This window comes from Ictidomys tridecemlineatus, chromosome 2, assembly GCF_052094955.1.
Source record: "Ictidomys tridecemlineatus isolate mIctTri1 chromosome 2, mIctTri1.hap1, whole genome shotgun sequence".
Taxonomy (NCBI): Eukaryota; Metazoa; Chordata; class Mammalia; order Rodentia; family Sciuridae; genus Ictidomys; species Ictidomys tridecemlineatus.
This window is the reverse complement of record NC_135478.1, coordinates 187,990,247-188,010,759: the sequence shown is the minus strand read 5'-3', so window position 1 is coordinate 188,010,759 and position 20,513 is coordinate 187,990,247. Positions and strand designations below refer to the sequence as shown.

At 37.3% G+C, this 20,513-nt stretch overlaps 1 protein-coding gene across 6 annotated transcripts in view; it reads right to left on the bottom strand.

Moving 5' to 3' along the window:
* Window positions 1-424: 424 nt before the first annotated feature.
* Cttnbp2 (cortactin binding protein 2) overlaps window positions 425-20,513 on the bottom strand; it is a 140,804-nt gene continuing 120,715 nt past the window's right edge. For all 6 annotated transcript variants that reach the window (XM_078040320.1, XM_078040316.1, XM_078040318.1 and 3 more), the window contains 8 exons: window positions 20,176-20,363; window positions 13,648-13,826; window positions 11,467-11,672; window positions 10,830-11,006; window positions 8,628-8,691; window positions 7,434-7,566; window positions 6,232-6,333; window positions 425-1,532 (listed from right to left, as the gene is read on the bottom strand). In XM_078040320.1, the coding sequence (XP_077896446.1) occupies window positions 1,293-1,532; window positions 6,232-6,333; window positions 7,434-7,566; window positions 8,628-8,691; window positions 10,830-11,006; window positions 11,467-11,672; window positions 13,648-13,826; window positions 20,176-20,363 (1,289 nt within the window). In that variant the 3' untranslated portion in view covers window positions 425-1,292. The remainder of the gene's footprint in view (window positions 1,533-6,231; window positions 6,334-7,433; window positions 7,567-8,627; window positions 8,692-10,829; window positions 11,007-11,466; window positions 11,673-13,647; window positions 13,827-20,175; window positions 20,364-20,513) is intronic.

The window sequence follows — 20,513 nt, the reverse complement described above, 5'->3', positions numbered from 1 at the left end:
CCTGGTCAAGGTAAAGCCCAGAAAGAATGAAATGCAGTTTTGCCTTGATGAAAAGGTCTTCCCCTATTTCACCCCAAGTGACATCTTCACTACATGTTTTCTTATTTGATGCATGCAGATGTTTAACAGTATCAGTGCAGGTGTAGGTGCTTTAATATAAAAACCAATTCTGGCCCCCAAAGGGCTTTCAACAAGCAAATGTTTCTTAAATTAAAATTGTACTTTGTTGGTACCTATGGGGGGGGGAGTTGTTTTATTGCTGGAGCTCCACTTAAGTGTTTGCTACATTTTTAATTCAACCAACACTTTCTAGTAAGGGTGAGTCTGCGAATAACTAATGAAATAACAGTACAGTGGAAGTTTTAAGAACATTCCTAAATTGAACACAAATTGAGAGCTAGAGATAGAAAATACAGCAAAACTATTTCACTAATTCAATGTTTTATTTTGTGTCAAAGCATCTTAACTGAGTTGAATAAGTAATTTCATCAATACTTTTAGAAAATCACTTCTAGAAAATATCAATTTTAATATCAGTTGTGCTAATAGAAATAATACTTAAGAGGGGATTAACTCCAAATTAATTTATTGAAGTCTTTATGCAGGTATCTCTTATATCCACTTAGGTACAAAACTTTTTTTTTTTAAGAAAGATAACACTTTTATTGCATTATAGTTTCATATTTTACAGGAGTTATAATGCAAACTCATAAGCATAAATATATACATGATGCAACCAAATGGCAATGTAGCCAATAAAGTATTCAAAAATGTAAAACTAGAATTTAACAGGCAAAATACTTAATATGGCTTGTAATGGAAAATAACTGCTTAGAAATGATTTGTTATTTATTGCCCCATTCTAGTCATTCTCCATCAAGTGAACATAAAATTATGATCTGCATTTAAAATGATACATATCATCTAAGCCAATGTTATACATACTTTGTAACATATGCAATGATTCCTTAAATATACATATGTACATATGTACAGAGAGCAATATACAGTACAGAGTTCTAATACCCCTGAACATCTTGATTAAAACTATTACAATGTTTCTATTAAAAAACTACTTGAAAAGTTGGCATAACTTCTTTATATTGAAGTTCAATCCTACAGAATTTAAAAAAGAAGAGTTAGTTATAAATACATTCTTTACAAAAGATTGAATAGTGGTCCCGCACTCATACTTTATATTACAGTGTTTGAAGGTATTTACATCTTGTCCTTGGTGTTTGAGAGAAATATACAGGAGTTAGTAGTGAGAATGTTGTAGGCAGGCCTGTTGGTTAGGTTTTTCTACTTTGTTCGTGTTGGTGTGGGTTCCAATTCTCTTCTCTGGAATTGTTGTTGATTTCTAGTTGCCTTGTATTACTGCTGCTGCTGCTTTTTTTGGTGTTCTGGGAACACTGGGTGACTTTACTTCTAGGAACAGGAAGGAAAGATTTAACTCTGGAGACACCCGACTCGGTCTTTGATTTACTGTTGCTGCGTTCGGTAGTTTGATGGCTGCTGAGAGGACTGACTTCCTGCAAGAGAAGAGAAACCAAACACACTTATCACTGACTTTAATGGTTGTCCTCATGCTCCTGTCTGAGCAAACATAGAAATTCCCTCTTGACATAGGTTTTCATGAAAAACTAAACAAAATATAATAGAGCTGAATGATTCACTGCAGTAAACATTCTTGATTTTTATTAGGCCCTTCCTAGTGTCACCAAATTAACTACAGGGGTCAGTGAGGCAAATGCTAATCACTCTAGGATCTCCTTACCAACAGGAACTTCAAAAACACTAAGCTATACTAGAACAATCAAGTACTTGTAGGCAGCTCCACAAATTATGTCACCTAGGGTCAGTCAACTTTTACATTTTTCAACAATACTTTTAGAGCCTTCACTGAGTTAAGTGTTGTTCTAGTTGTTTAACACTTATGAGAAACCTACCTGCCTAAGGGAACTTATGTTCTGGAGAAGTAAGGGTCCTACTCAGCAATTCTGTGACTAAGTGGCTCAAAACCTTCCGTAAAGTCACATGTTATCATCCTTTCTAGAGTTTCAGAATCCTTATGAACACCAGGCCCATGTCTTCCATTTTTCCCATGAGGAATCTGAGAGTTAGACTCACAAGATGATTCACTTACACTCTAAGAGTGAGGAAGCTGGAACTTTCATCTGGGTGTTTTCCCCTACACTGCATTAAGTTCTGCAAACAACACAGGAGACCTACTAAGTGAACTGCTCTGTGCACTTGTGAAACAGCTAACATTGATTATTTTCCCTCTTTGACAGTAACAATACAAACAAATGACAAGATGACTTGATTGAAAACCAGAATGTAACGGGGAAAAAGTATCAGCTGCTTTCTCCTGGATGTCCTAAGTTGGTGGTTCTTGGTATTGTTCAAAACACTGGAATCACGTAAAGATTGACTGGTCTGATGCCCATAGATTCATATTGTTTGGGGTGTGGTGGCATGGACACATGGCTTACCAAAATCATCTCCATGATTCTAATGTGCAAAGTTGAGAACCCTCACTTGACTCCTCAGTGTCTTTGATCTCCACTGACATTGTTCTTAGCCCTGTGTTCACCTCAGATTGTTGGTGATCTTTTGTTTCTGCCCATCTGAATGTTTCAATTTTCATTATGTATAACTCCCATAATCTGGCCCTCCTTTATGTTGTGAGCTTGAGAATGGCATTTCTACCCATTAATCAACAAAATTCACCTATCTCCAGCCTGCATTTCAAATTCGCTAAAGCCAAATTTATATTTATTCTCAATCCCAACCATTTCTAAAGTCTTTCTTATTGGCTAAATATGCTGTTCTCTCAGTTTAACAAGAGACTTCAGTCTCCCCTCTTCCACTTAATCCTGTGTTGACAGAAAATTATGGCTATGTTAACAGAAAACAAGCGGATGGCTTAATAAGAATTAACTGCAGAAGTCCTAAACATCTAGGCATGTCACTAATGGTCTTGATTCCAATCGCTTTCCTTCTGCCTCCCCCTAGTAAAGTCCTAATAAACCCTATCACATGTATATTAAATCACGGAAGTGAACAGAGGTGCCAGATTCTTGGCTCTAGCTGATCTTCAATGGTAAGACAACTGTGCAACTCTAGGAAGGGTATGGATATGGGTCTAGGACATTTGTAGGGGAAGGGAGAGAAAGAAGTCCAGATTGCCAAACTGCGACTGAGGAAGGTGATGACTTTAGGACAAAAGTTCCCTCGGCAGAAAATCATGAAACATGAAACACCAAGAAGCACCCACAGCAGAGGAGACTCTGGCTGAATCAGCCTCTGGAGGTGTGAGGATAGGATAGGAGGAGGTATGAGGAGAACATAAGGCATCACTGGGCCACAGCAGTCTAAGTCTGGGAGATCAAATGCCTGACAGTGTCCTGGAGGAAAGAGCAATGTTACTGACACCCAAGTACAGCTTTCTGGGTCTTTTTCTCAAAGCTAATATCCACCACCAGCTCCTTCACATAGGAAAGTTAAGGGTGGTTAATGTTTCCTGAGCTCTAAAGTTCTTCATATTATGCATTACAGGTTACTCTCAATGTTGTCAAGCATATGAAACTCAAAGAAAAACTCCAATTTGAATAGAAGTGTACTACCCTAACATTTCAATTAGCCTTAAGGAGTGATTGTTAAATTAAAGCCATTCATTATGAAACATCTGAAGTCAAGAAGATACTATAATCTATATCAGAAAATAGGGGGCAGGAAAACAGAGATTGTCCTTTTACAGTCCTGTACATCTTTAAAGATCAGACAGTGGAGAAGTGTATAGAAAGTTTCATGAAGGGGAGCTGGGATATAGCTCAGTGGTTCAATCTCCAGCACTGCTTAAAAAAAAAAGTTATGTGCAGGTATATCAACACCTGTAAAGAGACATTTGGAAAGAAAGAAACGGGGGTGTAAAATGAGGATGACAGATCAGAACTATATTTTAGAGAAGTGGCTTAAAGCCCTGGCTTTAAAACATGCAGTGTCCAGGCCCCATCTCAGACAGTTACATCAGAGCCTCTAGGGGGCAGCATTTGGGCACTGGGGATGAAGGGAAAAGAAAACTTCAAGTGGATTTTATCCTGAAAGGTGAGAACTTTTGCTTTAAGAAGATTAGTTTACATTTACATAAAACATTTATTAATTGTTCTTGCTGATTTAATTATTTAATTTTAACTAAGGGCGGCTGGTTATCATGACTCTCAATTAATAAACCCAATTACAGGCCTTTACTGTTAGAGTAGTAAGGGGTTACATTGTGTTGCATAATGAGGACAAAGAAGTTACTTATTTTTGTTTTCTTACAGAGGCAGAGCTAGTCTTCTGGCCGTGAAGGAGAAAAAGCTTTCAACTAACCCAAAGCTCTTACCTCAAAGGGGAGTTACTTCCTGATAACAGAAGAAACTGGGCATGGAACCAAGGAAAGCTAGTTATCAGGAGGATAGAAAAGGAATCCAGTCTGCAGCTTTCAGAAGGCTGCTGAATGAGTGTCCTTCGCCCTCTGCTGGCCAGATCTGAGAAAAACACCTAGCTATCAGGAAAGCGCCCCTCCAAGACTCTTCAGGGGGCAAAGGTGTTCCTCATTTCCCATCACACTGCACATTTAAACCACACCATTCTTTTTACGAGCCCAGATAAGATGACCCATTCAAAAGAAAAATCACTCTTTCAAGACAAAATTGTTCTGAGCTGTCCAGAGCTTAATCACTTTCAGTACTATTTGTTATGGACAGAACCTTATTGTAGTAATGCAATATGGTCATGTGACAGAGAAAGGATACAAAAACATTTCACCATCAGTCATTTAAATAACAGGAGCAAGTCTCTACCACACAACAATTTTATACAGGAAAGTGACAGCTCTATGGAGAAAGTGGCTCATCATTGTACTCACAGGCCCTTCCTGTGCCTGTTCCACAAGGAGTCCTAAGAAATGAGCTCTTGTCTCCAATCAACCAAAGCTCAGGGCAGGCCATCATATATGGACAGCAAATCGAGACTCTAAAGATGACAAAGGGGGCTGAGGGTGCAGCTCAGTGGTAGAGCACTTGCCTACCATATGTGAAGTTCTGGGTTCAAGTCCCAGTACTACACACGTAGATGCACCCTGAGCGAAGTACTCTCCAACCAAAATGCTCAGTCAGTAGTGACCTTAAATATTCTCTAAATTTCTAAACTGATCCCATTTTTTTTTGTGTGGGGGGGTAACATTATGATAGTGTGAGCTTAAAAGCCTTATTCTTCTTCACAGGTCAACATGTATGCATTTTATTAGGGACCCACCCCTGAAAATTCTCTCCTTCCTTCAATGAACAGTTCATCAGGTTCCACATATCACCAGAACTGAAGTCTAATGAAGCAGTGGCTGTGCAGTCCAGGGCTGCCAGTGGTCAGATAAGGATTTATAATTTAATAGTTACACTGTGCCCACTGTATGATCCTGCCCTCACACACACAGGTCTTTGTAAGCTGCCATGGGACTAGACAAGAACAGGATGTGATAGCAAATGACATGGCTGGGTGAACAAACCACACACTCCTAAGTGCCTCTATGAAATCTGCATCCTCATAAAATAATGAAAGGGTAAGAAGTAGTTTTATTGTTTACCCAGGAATACATGCTGTACTGTCTCCTGCCACTTATTAACTAATCAATAATGGTCCAGTGCCACAGTTCTGAAAGCAATTTCAACAGGTTAGTGCAATCTATCATAGTCTTGGCTGTACTTGTCACTCTGGTTTATTTTAAAAGGAAAGTTTCTCACTGAAGCATAATGCAGGTGAGGAAATTAAGATTTAAACATGTATAAGATCTTTATGCTATCACTTAGCCCTTTGCTGTAACTCGAATTTTCTAGAATGCAAGAATTCTTAAATGGAAAAAAAATTTAAAAATAGAACAACCAAGACAACAGAAATTAGTTTTAGTTTGGCATACAAGAATGAAAGCAAAGGGTGATCTTCTCAAATGACACCTCAAATACTCGACTGAAATTAGAATATCAAACAGAAGGAAAATAGGAATGTTTTCTTATGTCAAGAAATAGTATTCAAGATACTATTCAGTCTTTCCTATCTTGATAGAATAAACATAAAAGTTCTTATTAACCAATTTCTCATTTCCTAGTTGTGATTCACACTGAAAAATTTATAAACTCAATTCTGCAATAACTCTTTTGGGTCCCATTTTTGGGAGAAGGGGACACTCACCTTTTGTGACACTGGCATTCTGGTATTATTAACAACTGCTGAAAATGCAGGGTTGTTTCCTGAACTATCAAGCCTCCTTAAGTCATCCCTGGAATCAGCAATCTGGAAGATAGAGAATTTATCAAGTCATGTCTCAACAGTTACACTCAAAGCACAGCTAAATATCACATCAGGAAACCCCCAGAAGTACTGTCGTCTTCCCTGACGCTGGGGACTTCCGTACAACATGCCCCCCACCCCCAAATCCTGCATTGTTCATATGAAAGACTTGAGGGCTGCATGTTAAACCAACACCAAGTACACGAGAAATATCCTGGAAGGGAAAAGAGTATTAAATAGGTCAAAAAAAGAGCAAAATAATTCTATAGGAAGACAAAGTCATTTGTCAAGTAAAGAAAGGGTAAAATTTGCCAGATTTTAATCATTACCTTATTTTTCTAATGGATAAGAATTTCAATTCATTTCCAGCAAAATTAAATAAAAGCCAATTCTACTTGGTCCTGGAGAGTATGAGTGTTCAGGTATAATAGTTGAGTCTTTCAATGGAACCTGTGCAAGTTAAAACTATCTTCATAGGCTCTCTTCCAACTAAAAGGCATCTGTTGAGAAGTTTGGTCAAACTGTCTACAGATGAGAGGCCAAGACAGGTTGAACTTGATGCTCTTTCCATATTTGGAAAGTTCACAGTTTAAAGACCATAATGATGTGAATTATTTTTTGTACAGGAATTGCTAAAGTTCTGCATATAACCTGAACTTACTGTGAAACTTGTTATAATTTTGATACATGACTTATGTACCAAAATTAGAAATAAGGAATAGCTTGATGAAAGTCAAATTTATGATTTTATAAAAAGCTGACCAAATATGTTGGTGTGATTTGTGCTAATGCAGTTAAGATACAATTTAAACTTCAGGTCTTTGAGAAGAATGTTTGGAAAAAGAAAATTTTATATAAACATTTTGGGAAAATGTCTTTTCTAAGCAAAGTGAGGAATAGTTTCATTTAGACCAATAACTATACTCTTCAATAAACAATTCTTTTACAAAACAAGTATTATCATGTGGCTCCAAGTGTCCTTCCCCCATATTTGTTATTGGTGCATTATAATTATACAAAATGATGGAATTCAAGGGTCCTTTTATAAAGGTAGGTTTTTCTGCTATTTCCAGTCACTGATGTCACCTATTTGGACTACTTACCTTGCTTATATCAGATTCAGATTTGCTGGAGCACATACTCTGAAGTTCTTTGACGAGATCTGCTTCATCATCTGAACCCAGAGAGAGTCTCTGATCCAAAGTCAAGGTTAATGACAGATCATTCTCCAAGGACCTAATGCAAAATTTCAGAAATGAATTTTTCATGTGAGAACAATTACCCAATCCCCAATATGGAAATCTAGGCACTGGTACCTTTTTGGGGGATTTGGTGTGGGTTAGGGAAAGAGTTTTTATTATCCTTTCAAGTATTTCATAAGTGTCATTTAACGCAACAACCCACTTCCATACCCTGAAAGATTAGAACACTTCAGTAATAAATCTCCACAGGATTTTGTTAACTCCCACTCGAATTTCTTTATAGAATAAAATTTTATTCAACAAAGACATCTACTTGGACTGACAACATTTCAACCTTTCTCTCCCCTTTTTTCTTTTCTTTCAAACCAGATAAAATAAAGATGCCAAGAAGTACCATGTTACGGCAGACAATATGATACAGTGGAACAAATATAAAACTTGGCACTGAGACAGGATTTCCTTTTTCCCTTTGCCCCTTAATTTCTGAGTTTCCTTCTCTATAAGAAATCCTTATACCTATTTCATAGGATTATTGCAGAAATTATGTAGGTGGTGGTATGTGATGGAACTAATGGTTGGTACATGACTCGCTAGGCTCCTATGAGACCTAATGCAAACTGCCCCAAATTTTCTAGTCTGAGTAACTCAATCGTCCTTAACATCTCAATCTATAAGCTGAAATTGGCAACAGTTCCCTAGGGAAAACATAAAAATAATTGAAATTATCACTATAAACAGATAACTTAAAGGTACATAAGTCATGCTATACTGTATAAACCTGAAATTTAAAAAAATCATCCTAAGACTAACCGAAAGTTTATAAATGCAGGAGTTTACCATATGTTTGTCAAATGCATTAGCAATGATCAAGTTTGATGTAAATGAAGTTTAATATTTCTAGCCTTATTTAAACTAAAAGCAAAATATTAACATTAAGTGTTTATTAAACTTAATATAAATATTTTTTAGATTTCATTCATTATATTTCAATTTAATGCCAGTATTAGAACATCTATTTCATCATATTAATAGCTTAATAGTTGCACAAACTGATTTATCTGTTAGCTACAAGTTAAATCTGAAAGGAGAACTTACTTTTGCTTTGACAGACAGGCACTTCTGTTACAATTCAACTGCGATATAGTCTTACTTTTTATACCTGTTAAAAAAATTATAATCATTTTCAATAGAATGAATCATCCCTGTGCATACTGAACTCTATATTTAAAAGAAACAGACTCTGGACCCTGCAATACTTTAATACTGTTGTTGGACTAACATCTACCTTGTGAGAGTCCCCCAGGAACAGCCTCCTATGTAACACTGCCACAAGGCCAGGGAATAACTAACGTCCTGATGTACAGTGATGACTGAACTCGGCAAAAGAGTACCATCTGGAGCTCAATTCAGGAATACTGAACTTCACTTTTATCAGGGCCTCCTCTTTTCACTAATCTACATTTCTTTATTTCCAAAGAATCAAAAGAAGAATTTACCATCTGCTACTGAATGCTCCTCTTGTCTACCCTTGTCTGTTTTCCAGCATCATTGACTCTGTAATCAAGTGCAGTGTTGGATGTGTGGGCGTGTTCATGTGCTACAGTACATGTGGCATTAGCAATGTACTCGTAGAAATTTCACTTTTAATAGTTATACATCATTTAGGAAATAGGAACAGCATACAAAGAAGCATGGAAATTATAACGTTTTTTCAAACTGCAAACTGATATACTGAAGAACAGAAAACAGTCTGTACTGCACGCATAAATTTGATTTGTATCAGTTATATATACTTAAGCCAACACATTGGTCTATGGATATTGGACATGATTGATGCAAGATATATCTGACTGGCCTATAATCAAAAACATTGGAGAAACACTGTTAAACCATTTTAAATGCCACTAAAATATCTGTTTCTGTAATGTTCACTTCAAATCTGTAAACACACTTGAGCATTTAGTTGCTTCTCAATGAATTCTAAAGTTGTATGAATATTGCTCCACAAAATATTCCCTACAGAATGTCTTTGAAAAATAAACTGAATTTAAGATATTCTCATTAAAAGTAGATCATCAAAGACAATTATGTACTATTTGCTCATATTTTTTCATTATCTGAAAGTACTGACTAGTGGCTTTTCCCTAATTACTTTTTTTTTTTTTTGAGATAGGGGTCCCTGTGTTGCCCAGGCTTGCTTCAAACTCTTGATTCTCCCATTCTTCTGCCTTAGCCTCACACATGGCTGGAAATACAGGCATGTCCCACTGCACCCCTACTTACTAAAGAAGTGCCCGGGCTTGGACTCTGCCCTTGGGAAGCCTGTGCCAACATCATCTGCCTCTCTGTTTTAGGTAAGAAAGGAAATAAGCTGTGTTTTTTATCAAGTTTTATGAATGTCCATAGTGATCTGCATGTAAAGGATTCATGTTGTGGTGTTATATTTTGTTTTTTGGCGGTGTTAGGGATCCATGTAAAGCCCTCCAACATAGTAGGCAAGTGCTCTCCCACTGAGCTATATCCCCTGTCCATGTGGTATTTCAACAATTGTGTCAAAACTCAACTCAACTGTACTAATTCTATATCCAATGTAATAACTGTAAAATAAAGTCTCATTAAAAGATAACAAACTCTTGGCTCACGAATTATGTATGTACTTGGTAAAATTAACAGATCTGATGTCTGCCAAAGTCAGCATCAATAAATATGGTAGTTTTATTAATCTTTCAAAGAAGTTTTCATGTTTCAAAAAATATCATTTGCTATCAGCTGGGCATAGTGGTGAAAGCCTTTAATCTCAGTTACTCAGGAGGCTGAGGCAGGAGGATTACACGCTTAAGGCAAGCCTGGGTAACCGAACCAGATCTTGTCTCCAAATTAAAATAAAACTGATTCACTCATAAAGGCCTTATACTGGTATAAAATACACCTCTACACATACTGTTAAAATGTAAGATTGGCAAAGTAATGATATGTAAAAAGAGTGAAATCTGCCAAAGTGTAATGATCTTATTACATTAATTGTGGATACTACAAAAAAAATTAATTTCAATAAAGACCATTGACAAGGTAAATAAAACTTCAAGCATGAAAAGATTATTTTTCAGGTAGAGGGCTCCCATAGACTTTTGGAATTGTAGCTATTAAATATTCTGTGTAGTCTATGGAAACATGCATTGAAGTACTCAGGTATTTTTCTTTGTGGCATGCACAGTGATAAAAATTAAACCCCATTTGCATCCATAAACTGGATCATGAGGGCCCAACTTCCTTTGAGCAGCAGACCTACCCACTTACCTTCATGGCTCAGGTCTGGCTTATTCCAGGAGGGTGAGGAGAAGCGGCCAGGTTTCTTGCGAGGACTGGTGTTCACTTTTCTCCAGGAACTGCTCTCTCCTTTTTTCTTGCTATAACTTGAAACTATGGACAAAGGGAAGCTTCCTCCTTTGAAATCAGCTGTATGCTGGTCTAGCTCTGCAACAACAAATTCCAGTTTGCCAAAGGGAAGGTAGTGATGAAGTTTCATAGGATAAAGCAAAATCCACCTCCAATTCTCAGAGAGGGACTCATGAAAAATCACAGTTCTGCTTAATTCCCAAGGTGGATCTTTGTGGACTGGTGCACATCTTACTTGGAGTTCTAGGATTCCAACATGAGCCAGTAATTGAAAACAGAGTTCTGACTAGCTTAGATGTCCATCAATAAAAACAATAAAGAAAAATATATACACAATGACTTTTATTCAGCCATTATGAAGAATGAAATTATGTCATTTGCTCCAGAACTCTCTTTTAATAAGTACATTGCAATGTTGTGAAGTGCCTATTAATTGTTTTTTTCTTACAAAAAGACAAAACAGAACTCCTTAAAAACAAATTCCAACATGTATTATATGAGGGTGAATTTCCTCTCTTCCCTACAGGAACACACATACCTGCCCTGGGGAGGGGACAGCCACGCAGAACAGCTTTGTTAAGCAAGATGCTGAGAGCAGCTTTAACCACAGCCTGCTGTCCTTGGCTAGGGTGCTTTTTAGCAGCAGTCTGCCCAAGGCCAGGCTGTCTTTTCACAGAGGCTCTTGACAGTATTGCTTCTTGAACTCTGGGTGCGATGATAGCATTCCACAGCTTAGACATCCACCTTGCAAGAGAGATTGATTCACCAGTTAGCATCAGGCCTCTCACCAATTACTCACAACTCCACAAAGGACAGGTGTGAAGACCAAGGAGAAAAAACAAACGCTTCCATAGATTTGCTACCTTATCTGGGTAGATTTGGAATAAGTGAAATTACCCAATTTGGACTCAAAAATACATTTCAATAAGAGAAATTCTTTAACATCGTTCTCTGAATCTTGAAATCAATGCCTGAGTGTTTTGTCTGAATAAATGAACAAATAAACACATGGAAAGAATTTAAATAGTGAAGGAATCTGGAAAATGAAGATTTTCTGAAAGTTCCTACCTAAATAATTTAAACTTATTTGCTACATATTTTTAATAAGACACATAATACTGTATCTGAATATTTCTGAAGTTGGGATCAATTTTATAATCACTGGCAAATTAAATCTGTCTACCCCAAGGAAAGAGCTCATGGTTGCAAGATGGGTGGGCTCAGTCCTGCAGAGAGAGGACAGGGTTAACAAGTCATGGCCTCCGGTGGACTCTATGCACCCACAGCTGTAAGCTACAGGAGTTTAGCCCAAATTTGGAGCACTTGATGCCACACAAAATTCCTTCAAAAGACATTGTACTTTGTTGTAGCACTAAAAAACATTTAAGTAATTAAAGATGGGAAAGTCTGCAAAGATATCAGATATTGGCAGGAAAGTTTTAAGTATTGCGAGGTATTAAGCATTAACCTAATGTGAGTTTCTCTGTTAATGTCTAGTGATGCATAATGCAAGTAAAAAAAATAAAACTACAATAGGGAATAGAAATGAAAATTCTGGTATTCTAAAAGCATTAAACATACATAGAACATAAGCTTTATGTGTTTGTTTGTTTTCATTCATTTGTTTTCCTTAAAGGCAGCTCCTTAACATGGCTATGGGAAAACAACTGACCCTGGCATTTCTGCCCATCCTGTGTTAGCTCTTGCCAGCATTCTTCTTTGGAAGACTGAAGGTTGAAGGTGCACACCTGTGATGCAAATCCAGTATTACCTGGGCCACCAAGATCACCCACTTGAGAGGCCACTGTGGCACTTGAGAGCTAAGTGAAAAGAACCTATGTAGGTAAAGTTCTTTGTTTCCGATCCAGAAACCATGGCAGGGAAATGCCCCAGCTTGAATATAGGCCAACAGGGTAAAAACCTCAACATCTCCTACAGTTCATGTCAAACACTATACTCTGTATGGGTAGTTTCTGAGACTTAGTTTCTGAGACTCTGGAGGTTAAAAAAAAAAAAGTTTTGACTTAATTGTGAGAGATATGAAGGCAGCAGTCTCTATATTCATAAATGCATTTGTTTTACAGTAAGAACATGCTGTCTTTAACATTTCTTCCTTTCCCTGAAGTTAGCTGTTATTAATTTGGTGGTTTATCCTCCAAGAAGGAAAATATTATTTGCCACCTCTGCTTTCTAAAACAGATTTCTGCCCAGGATGACAGAAAATTCAAGAACAAATCCTGTAGTTAATCGCAGGATCCTTACTAAGTCACACAGTGACAAACTTCCCTCCTTTCCACTTGTTTTTGATTTTCTAATTCATTGACTTTATTGTATGCATGTCTCCTAAGTTGCTTCAAATGAAAACATAGTAAGTGCATAGTATCAATAAAGGAGGAAGTTTTTCAACTTATCAAAGTTGGTAGTGGTTTTGTTTTTGCAGGGGTAGAGGGCATAAAAGTTCTCATGAGACCTTGCCCAGGACACCACACAGCAAGCCAAACATGGTTATGACGAGAGTTTTGTGACAGAGAAAGAACTGCTACTAGTTTTTAGCAAAAATAGTTATCTTAGTAACTACATGAGAAGCCCTGGTCACCATGTACATTCTGTGTTAAAGACAGAAGGTGGCATAGCAGTTTGGTCAACATTTTCACTATCTGACATCCAAAATGTGCTAATGTCCTATTTTCAAGTAGGAAAATAAGGAGAACACACTTACTTCACGGTTGCTTGGGCATGTCCCGGGACTACAGGACAAGACAGGAAATACTTTGGCCCTAGAAGTGCTTCAGGTGTGCCCAAGCGGGCCAGGCAGGAGTTGAGCTGTCGCCAGACAGACAGAGCCCAGTCAACGGTCTTGCACACAGGATCACAGGGTGAGGGCACCTGACCTCTGAACTAGAAAGAGGGATGGACACAGAGGCTGGGCTTAGAACAATGCTCATTTTCCCTTTGCTTTTAAAAGTCCAAAAATAAAAACGTAAGTATTTGAAATGATGAAACAAAAATCTAGCTGAATCTGACTTTACCTTTGCCTGGAGTGGTTGAAGGAGAGAAAGCTTAAAATACACAATTAGGTATATTCACACATTAGAGTGATAAAAGCTTTTCTCATTTAATTCTTTGCAAGCCTGAGGAAGGCATTTTCACTCCATTTTACACATCAGAAGAATGAGACAGAAGGAAATAATAACTTGCCCAAGGTCATAAAGGTAATAGTTGATAAAGTGAGAGCTATAGCTTATTTATTTTTACATTAAAGAATAATTGGCAAATAAAAAGTATAGTTACAGTATACAACATGATTTTTTTATAAATGTATTCATTGTGAAATAATTAAATCAAGCAACTTAACATATTCCTTACTTTATATACACACCCCTTTTTTTGTTGTTGTTTTTACATTGGGAACATTGAAGACCTACTGACCAGCAATTTTCTACTATACATTATTAACTATATATAGCTGGTTTTTAGAAGAATAACAACATTTGAATATAGCATTTGGCTGAAATAATAAAGAGTACTCACATTTAAAATAATGTTAGTAATAATGATCAGACTAAATGACACCTTTTTCTTCTTCAATTCAAGTTTAACTTTCTGATGATCTCTGTTCAAGCATCATCCCTGGGGTCAGTCAGGGCAGAGGAAGAGATTTGGCTGTGTGGGCAGCTGGCAGAGAAAGAGGAGTCTCCCAACTGCCTCGTCAAGACCACACGCTAAGTAAGGGAGAGCAGGGCAGAGCTCTTGGTTTTAATAGAGTCCCCGTGGAATCATCATTTTTTCCAGAAAGATTGTTTCTTAATGACTATCCATGAACTACTTCCAAAGAACTGTTAGGTAGCCTGACGGAGAAAGACATTTCATAATTCCCAAAGGTGGGATGAAATCTGCATACCCTGAGGTCCTGAAAAACAGGTGGGCACCCCTTCCCTCTAAAGTACAAATTTTGCTTACATGAAATTTCTCATCCTGCAAGTTGGTTGTTTTATGGTAACAGTGGTTATCATGTGACAGAACATTAGAAGCTGGTGTCTATCCAATAAATAGAACTTCCAGTACTCCATGTTTTATTTCCTTAATTTTATTACTTTAGCATAAATACAATTTCATAGAGATGCTTAGAGGCCTTTGTATTTATTGTATGTCTACTATGTACAGCACTAACTACACTGTGAAGAGGGAAAAAAAAACACATTGAAACATGTTTGTTTTAAATTGTTGCTGGGGATTGAACCCAGGACCACATGCATGCTAACATGTCTTCTACCACTTGGGCACAGGGCAAAGTGTGTGTCCTTTATAACTACAGAGGAGGACAAAAGAAGTGTCCTGGGACTCTGGAACTCAGAGCCAGCTCCAGGGGATGGGAGGTCTGAAGGAGGTACACAAGTGTCTCTCTATGGTTAAACTTTAACATCTGTAAAATGAAAATGTTGGTATACAATATCCTCAAGATCCCTTCCAAACTGGCAATCTTTAAGTACAGATACAAGCCTCTAGGGTAATTTACAAGGATTAAGTCAATATATAACTGCAGGTCAGGGAAAACAAGGAGATTCAGTGGGACTTCAACTGATCTCCCAGGATGTGAGAGACACTTTGGCTGGTGAGGGGAGGTAAGAAAGAGCATCCCAGACATGATGGAGAGGTAACAGGGGTAGAGGGATACAAATAGATGCTGATGTTTGCATATAATAAAAGGGGTGGAAAATGAGAAGCTTGTACAGGTAAATCACCTCATTTACTGTTACTGATTCAAGTACTAGATCTGATCCCTTTGCCCAGCACATCATCAAAGGAAGAAGTCACTGCACCACTGTCTTCCAGTTCCAAACACAACATGCTCTTCTCCCTTATGTTCCTGATTTCTTGCAACTGTATCTGCCTGTACCCCTTTCCCACTCTTCTCAGCGGATCCTTTCCCACTAAAAGGCCTTACATGTGACCATAGAAAGGCCCTCCTTCCCATAATTCCTAAAATAAATACTCTTCCATGGTCCTACCCTACTTTCTATAGCAGTACCCCCTCATCTGTTTTTGTCACAGAGCTTATTAGTCACCTGTTCCCTGAAAGTAGCATGATGTCTGTGTTGTGCCTATGAAGCCACAGAGAATCAGAATTGAGAATACAGTATAATCTGATGTCATATCAAATTCATGGCCCTGCTTCTCAGGAAGAGACAAGGCTTAATTAGGTGACTCTAGTCCAGGAGTAAATAACAAAAGTGGGGTTATACTCAAATCCAGCCTGTGAATTAGATTATCTGTCCACTGAACCCACCCCACTGACAGAACATTAGAAGCTGGTGTCTTTCCAATAAATAGACACTATGCCCATAATGCTGGTGGAAGAAACTCTCCTGGCTCCTCCTGGTACTGAGATAAATCTGAGCCCTGGTCATGAGTCCTCACCAAACTCTCTTGCTGATACACAATGTCAGCCAGTCAAGAAAATAACCCTACATTGAGAAATAACCCAAGTTTCTTGAGATGGTGACATTTTTATCCTCATGAATATTCAGAATTAAATATCATAATATCTATGTTGTTGCTATTTTCTGGGTAAGAGATAATCATATATTTGGTGTTTTCAAGAACTTCTTTATTTGAATGTTACATATTAGGATGGTCTCATATTAACCCTTTAAAATGGTAACTGAGTTATTGATTCAGCATGTCATTTCTAAGTTAAAAGGGATAAGAGAATCTCACTAAGTTTATGTAAACAGTACAAGAAGCAGGAAAACACTTAAATTGCTGGGTTTAAAAATTTAATTTTCTGGTTTTAAGAGAGTTAATTAAGTACTTAGGAAAGATTTATTAAAAGTTCTTAAAAAGAGAGATTAAAATATATTTAAGTTTTAAAGGCTAATTAAGTAATTTCCTGAAATTTAATTGACTAAGTATAAATGCTCCTTTAAAGGTGATTATTAAATCCTGCTAGCTTTAACACATAAAAATAAAACTAGAATACTGAACAGAAGAGCTGGAGGAAAATCTGGGTATTTGGATGTGTCTTTTTTAAAAAATAGCATTTAAATAATCTTTCCCAATAAAAACTATGCAACAAGGCCCTCACCCCAGATGATGGCTCCTTTTTATAGGCCTGTCTTTCCATGAGAATGTGAACTCCAGAAGGGTGGGGAGGATGCCCTGACACACCCTACAGTTCTGGGTCAGGGGTGAATGTCTACTGAGTAAGTTGGGAACACTGTTCAGATGCACCTCCAAATAGCTGTCCATGGTTATGCTTATCACAATGTATTCTGATCAGTTTCCACAGCTAAAGGTCCATCAACCCTGTTACTGGGTCTTTCTTGGTCTGCCAAAGAGTGAGGACTTAAGAAGAAAAAAAAAAAAAAACGCTAAGCTTGACTGACTTCATGAATAGGCAAGAAGTTCTAAGTCTGGATGACTGGATCAGAAGGGGAAACTGGAAGTCAGTTTGAAGCAGGCAGGACACATTTGCTCTGGTTATACGTGAGCTTGAGGTAGATGCTAGCACATCCTTTTGAACCTGATGACATGAAACAAACATGACACAGAACAATATGCACTCTAGAAAGAAACTTGAATGAATTCTTAAACATCAGTTCTGGAAGAAATCATCCTTTGCATGTATACAGAGTAACCTCACAGGGCCTTGCAGATAACAGGTGTTCAGAATAGGTTTTCGAATTAATCAAACAGGAATGACGTTAAATATTTCCTATTTTGGGTAAGTGATGATGGTGTATCTGAATCTGTGGCATGCTCACCTTGCATTATACTTCAAAATGTTTTTAAAATACTTTTCCTAAAAGAAAGGTCTCAGCTAAAATGCTAACATCACCAAAATGTACAGAGCACTGTAGACATAAAGAAATTTGTTTTCAAAACTTAAAATGTGCAAATTTTAAATAATACTGTATAACACATTTGATTTAATGGGAGCAATTCTTTCTAGAACTGTATTTGATAAAACCAACTCCTTTCTTGGTGGTACAGAGGGTTCACAAAAGGACACAGATTTATTTACTATTAGGAGGAACATTCCTCAATCATTTAGATGTCAGATATAGTAATTAACATTCATCTTATTCACGTAAATCTTCCTTTACTACATATTAGGATATTGAGAGTGGTGACAACTGTGAACACTGGTATGTCATATACATGTAGGAAATAAAGAAATGATTTAGCCAAGAAAAAACAAGAGTTGTTCAGTGATAGTTCCAACTCCCCTAAATTGATATCCCGTGTTTCATAAGGCTTTGTTACAATAACTTCCTTCTCTTCAAAAGAGAAATAATCATTATAAATCCCCTACTTTCTCTGATATTCTTCCAGCAAGAATTTTGAGTTCAGCATTGTAATTAAAGATAGCTAAATATTAACTTCCCACTAAAAATGTATAATTATTTTTTATTAAACACTAGTAGGAAGCCTAGTATTATACTGAAAGATCTATTTTCTTGTATCATTTAAAGAATTAAAAAAAAAACTACAATCAAGTGCCAGTGTGCTTTTAAATGACTATAAGAATTTGGGTTTTGGATGCTACAAGATTTCTGATGTTTGGTCGTCCCACTGTGCACTTACCCCAGGGGATTCATTTTATTTACCTACATTGAAGTGATTCTGGATAAATGAAAGGCATTATCCTCCCTGCTTCTATTCTCCATAATACACCCCACTCTCAAATACAATACAAAAAAGTAGAGCTCCATTTCAAACAGAAAGCTAGGGAAAGAGGGTGCCAATTCTACAGAAGACAACTTGGTATCTTTTGTGATTATGTGATTGACTTTGGTGATAAGATTTAAGTATTAACATTTATAAAGTTAACGGAAGCATCAGTGATTTGAAAGGCTATATCCCTACTTGGTCTTTACCCCACTCTTCTTCCTACTCATTGAGGTCCTACAATGGCAGTGCTTTGGCCAAGAGAACGTATTTAAAACCAGACAATTAACATTAGTGTAATTTGGGGGTAGATTTCTCTGATTAAATTCAGAATTTCAGATATTAATTCAAATCAGACTGTGGCAGACAGTGTCCACTAAATTACCAATAGCCACTCCCATTCCATACTCTTCTGTACCCCTCTGCAATGCATACCGACCCACTCTAATATCAACAGAAACAGACTTTTGCTCAAGTACTTGATGGAGACCTTGAGTCCTGGAAAGGTAGCTCTTGCCACCGTGTAGGACTGAGGGGGTGGGAAAGAAAGCACTTGAAACATTAAAGAGAAGTCTTAGGTTTCTGGGAGTTTCTGAAAAGATACTTTCCTCTCTGGTAAGAAGGAAAACAAGGAAGCTCTTTATTCTTCACTGTACCCCACTTTCTGCCTTTGAACAGTGAAGGCTAAAGTCCTGAGGATGAGCTTCAGTCTTGAATGGATGGTTCTGAGACACCCTACCCCCCCACCCCCCAATCCAGGCCCTGATGATTTGGCGTTGCTAAACACCTACCACAAGCCACCTGCTTACATGAGGGGGTTCTAGTATGTGCAGCTTAAAATAACATACTGATAAAATGATGACACTGTCCTCCAAATGGTCTATGGTGCAATAGTAAATGAGAAAATCCTACTAAATTGAGCTTCATTACTTCAAATCTTCCCTGAAACTCAGTTATTGGTCCAATTTAAGACAATTAAGTTGAAGAATGTGTTATTTTCAATCAACACAGCATTATTTTTATTTGGGAGACTATAATACTTATTATTCTATGAAAAAAAATCACTAGAAGTTATTACTACTATTCTTGAAAATGTGTCAAAAGACAGACAATTTTTACTTTTCATTTGTTTACCACAGAACAGGATAATAATCCTATATTAAATCTTATCCAAATGGATGGAAAATGCTTGCAAGGCTCATAGGAAGCAGTGAGTTTTCCATAAGAAGAGTGATTAACTTTCCAGTCTAGACTTCTACAGCATTTACACTTGGTAAGATTCCTTGAGAACAGTTAATTACAGTAAAATATATTAACCTTTTCTTATACTTAATATGCTCCAAAGACTGCTATGTGTTTTCCATGTACTATCTACCACTAACAACAGTAAAATCTTTTTAAATTTTCTTATTCTTAATATAGTCCAGAAACTGTTATAAGTTCTAAATTCATTATCTTATTTTTCCCCTGAATTTCCACAGACTGCATCTGCCTGAGGACACACAATAAGAGGAACTCCAGCCCGAATCTCCTAGTAACTAACCTCCCGCACCAGGATGCAGCTGCTGTTTGTTACCTTATTCATGACTTTCCTTCTTAAGAACCTCTGTAGCAGTCCTTGCATGGGCTCGCAATCCCATCGCAGCTGAACCCAGCGGAAATGTTGTTGTACCAGCAAATCGGAGCCCTGGAGACAGGCCTTGGCAATGGTTCCCATCAGAAAGCAGTTCTCATGAAAGTAATAACATTCAGACATTCCATTTCCTAAAACAAGCCAAAAGCAAGTCATAGTATGGGATAAGTCCAAATTAAAGTTAAGTTAAATAAAGAGAAATGAGAAGCCTAACTGGTATTCTGGGGAACAGAAGGGCTAGCGGGTATCACAGAGCTGGTAGAGTGGACTGTCTACTACCT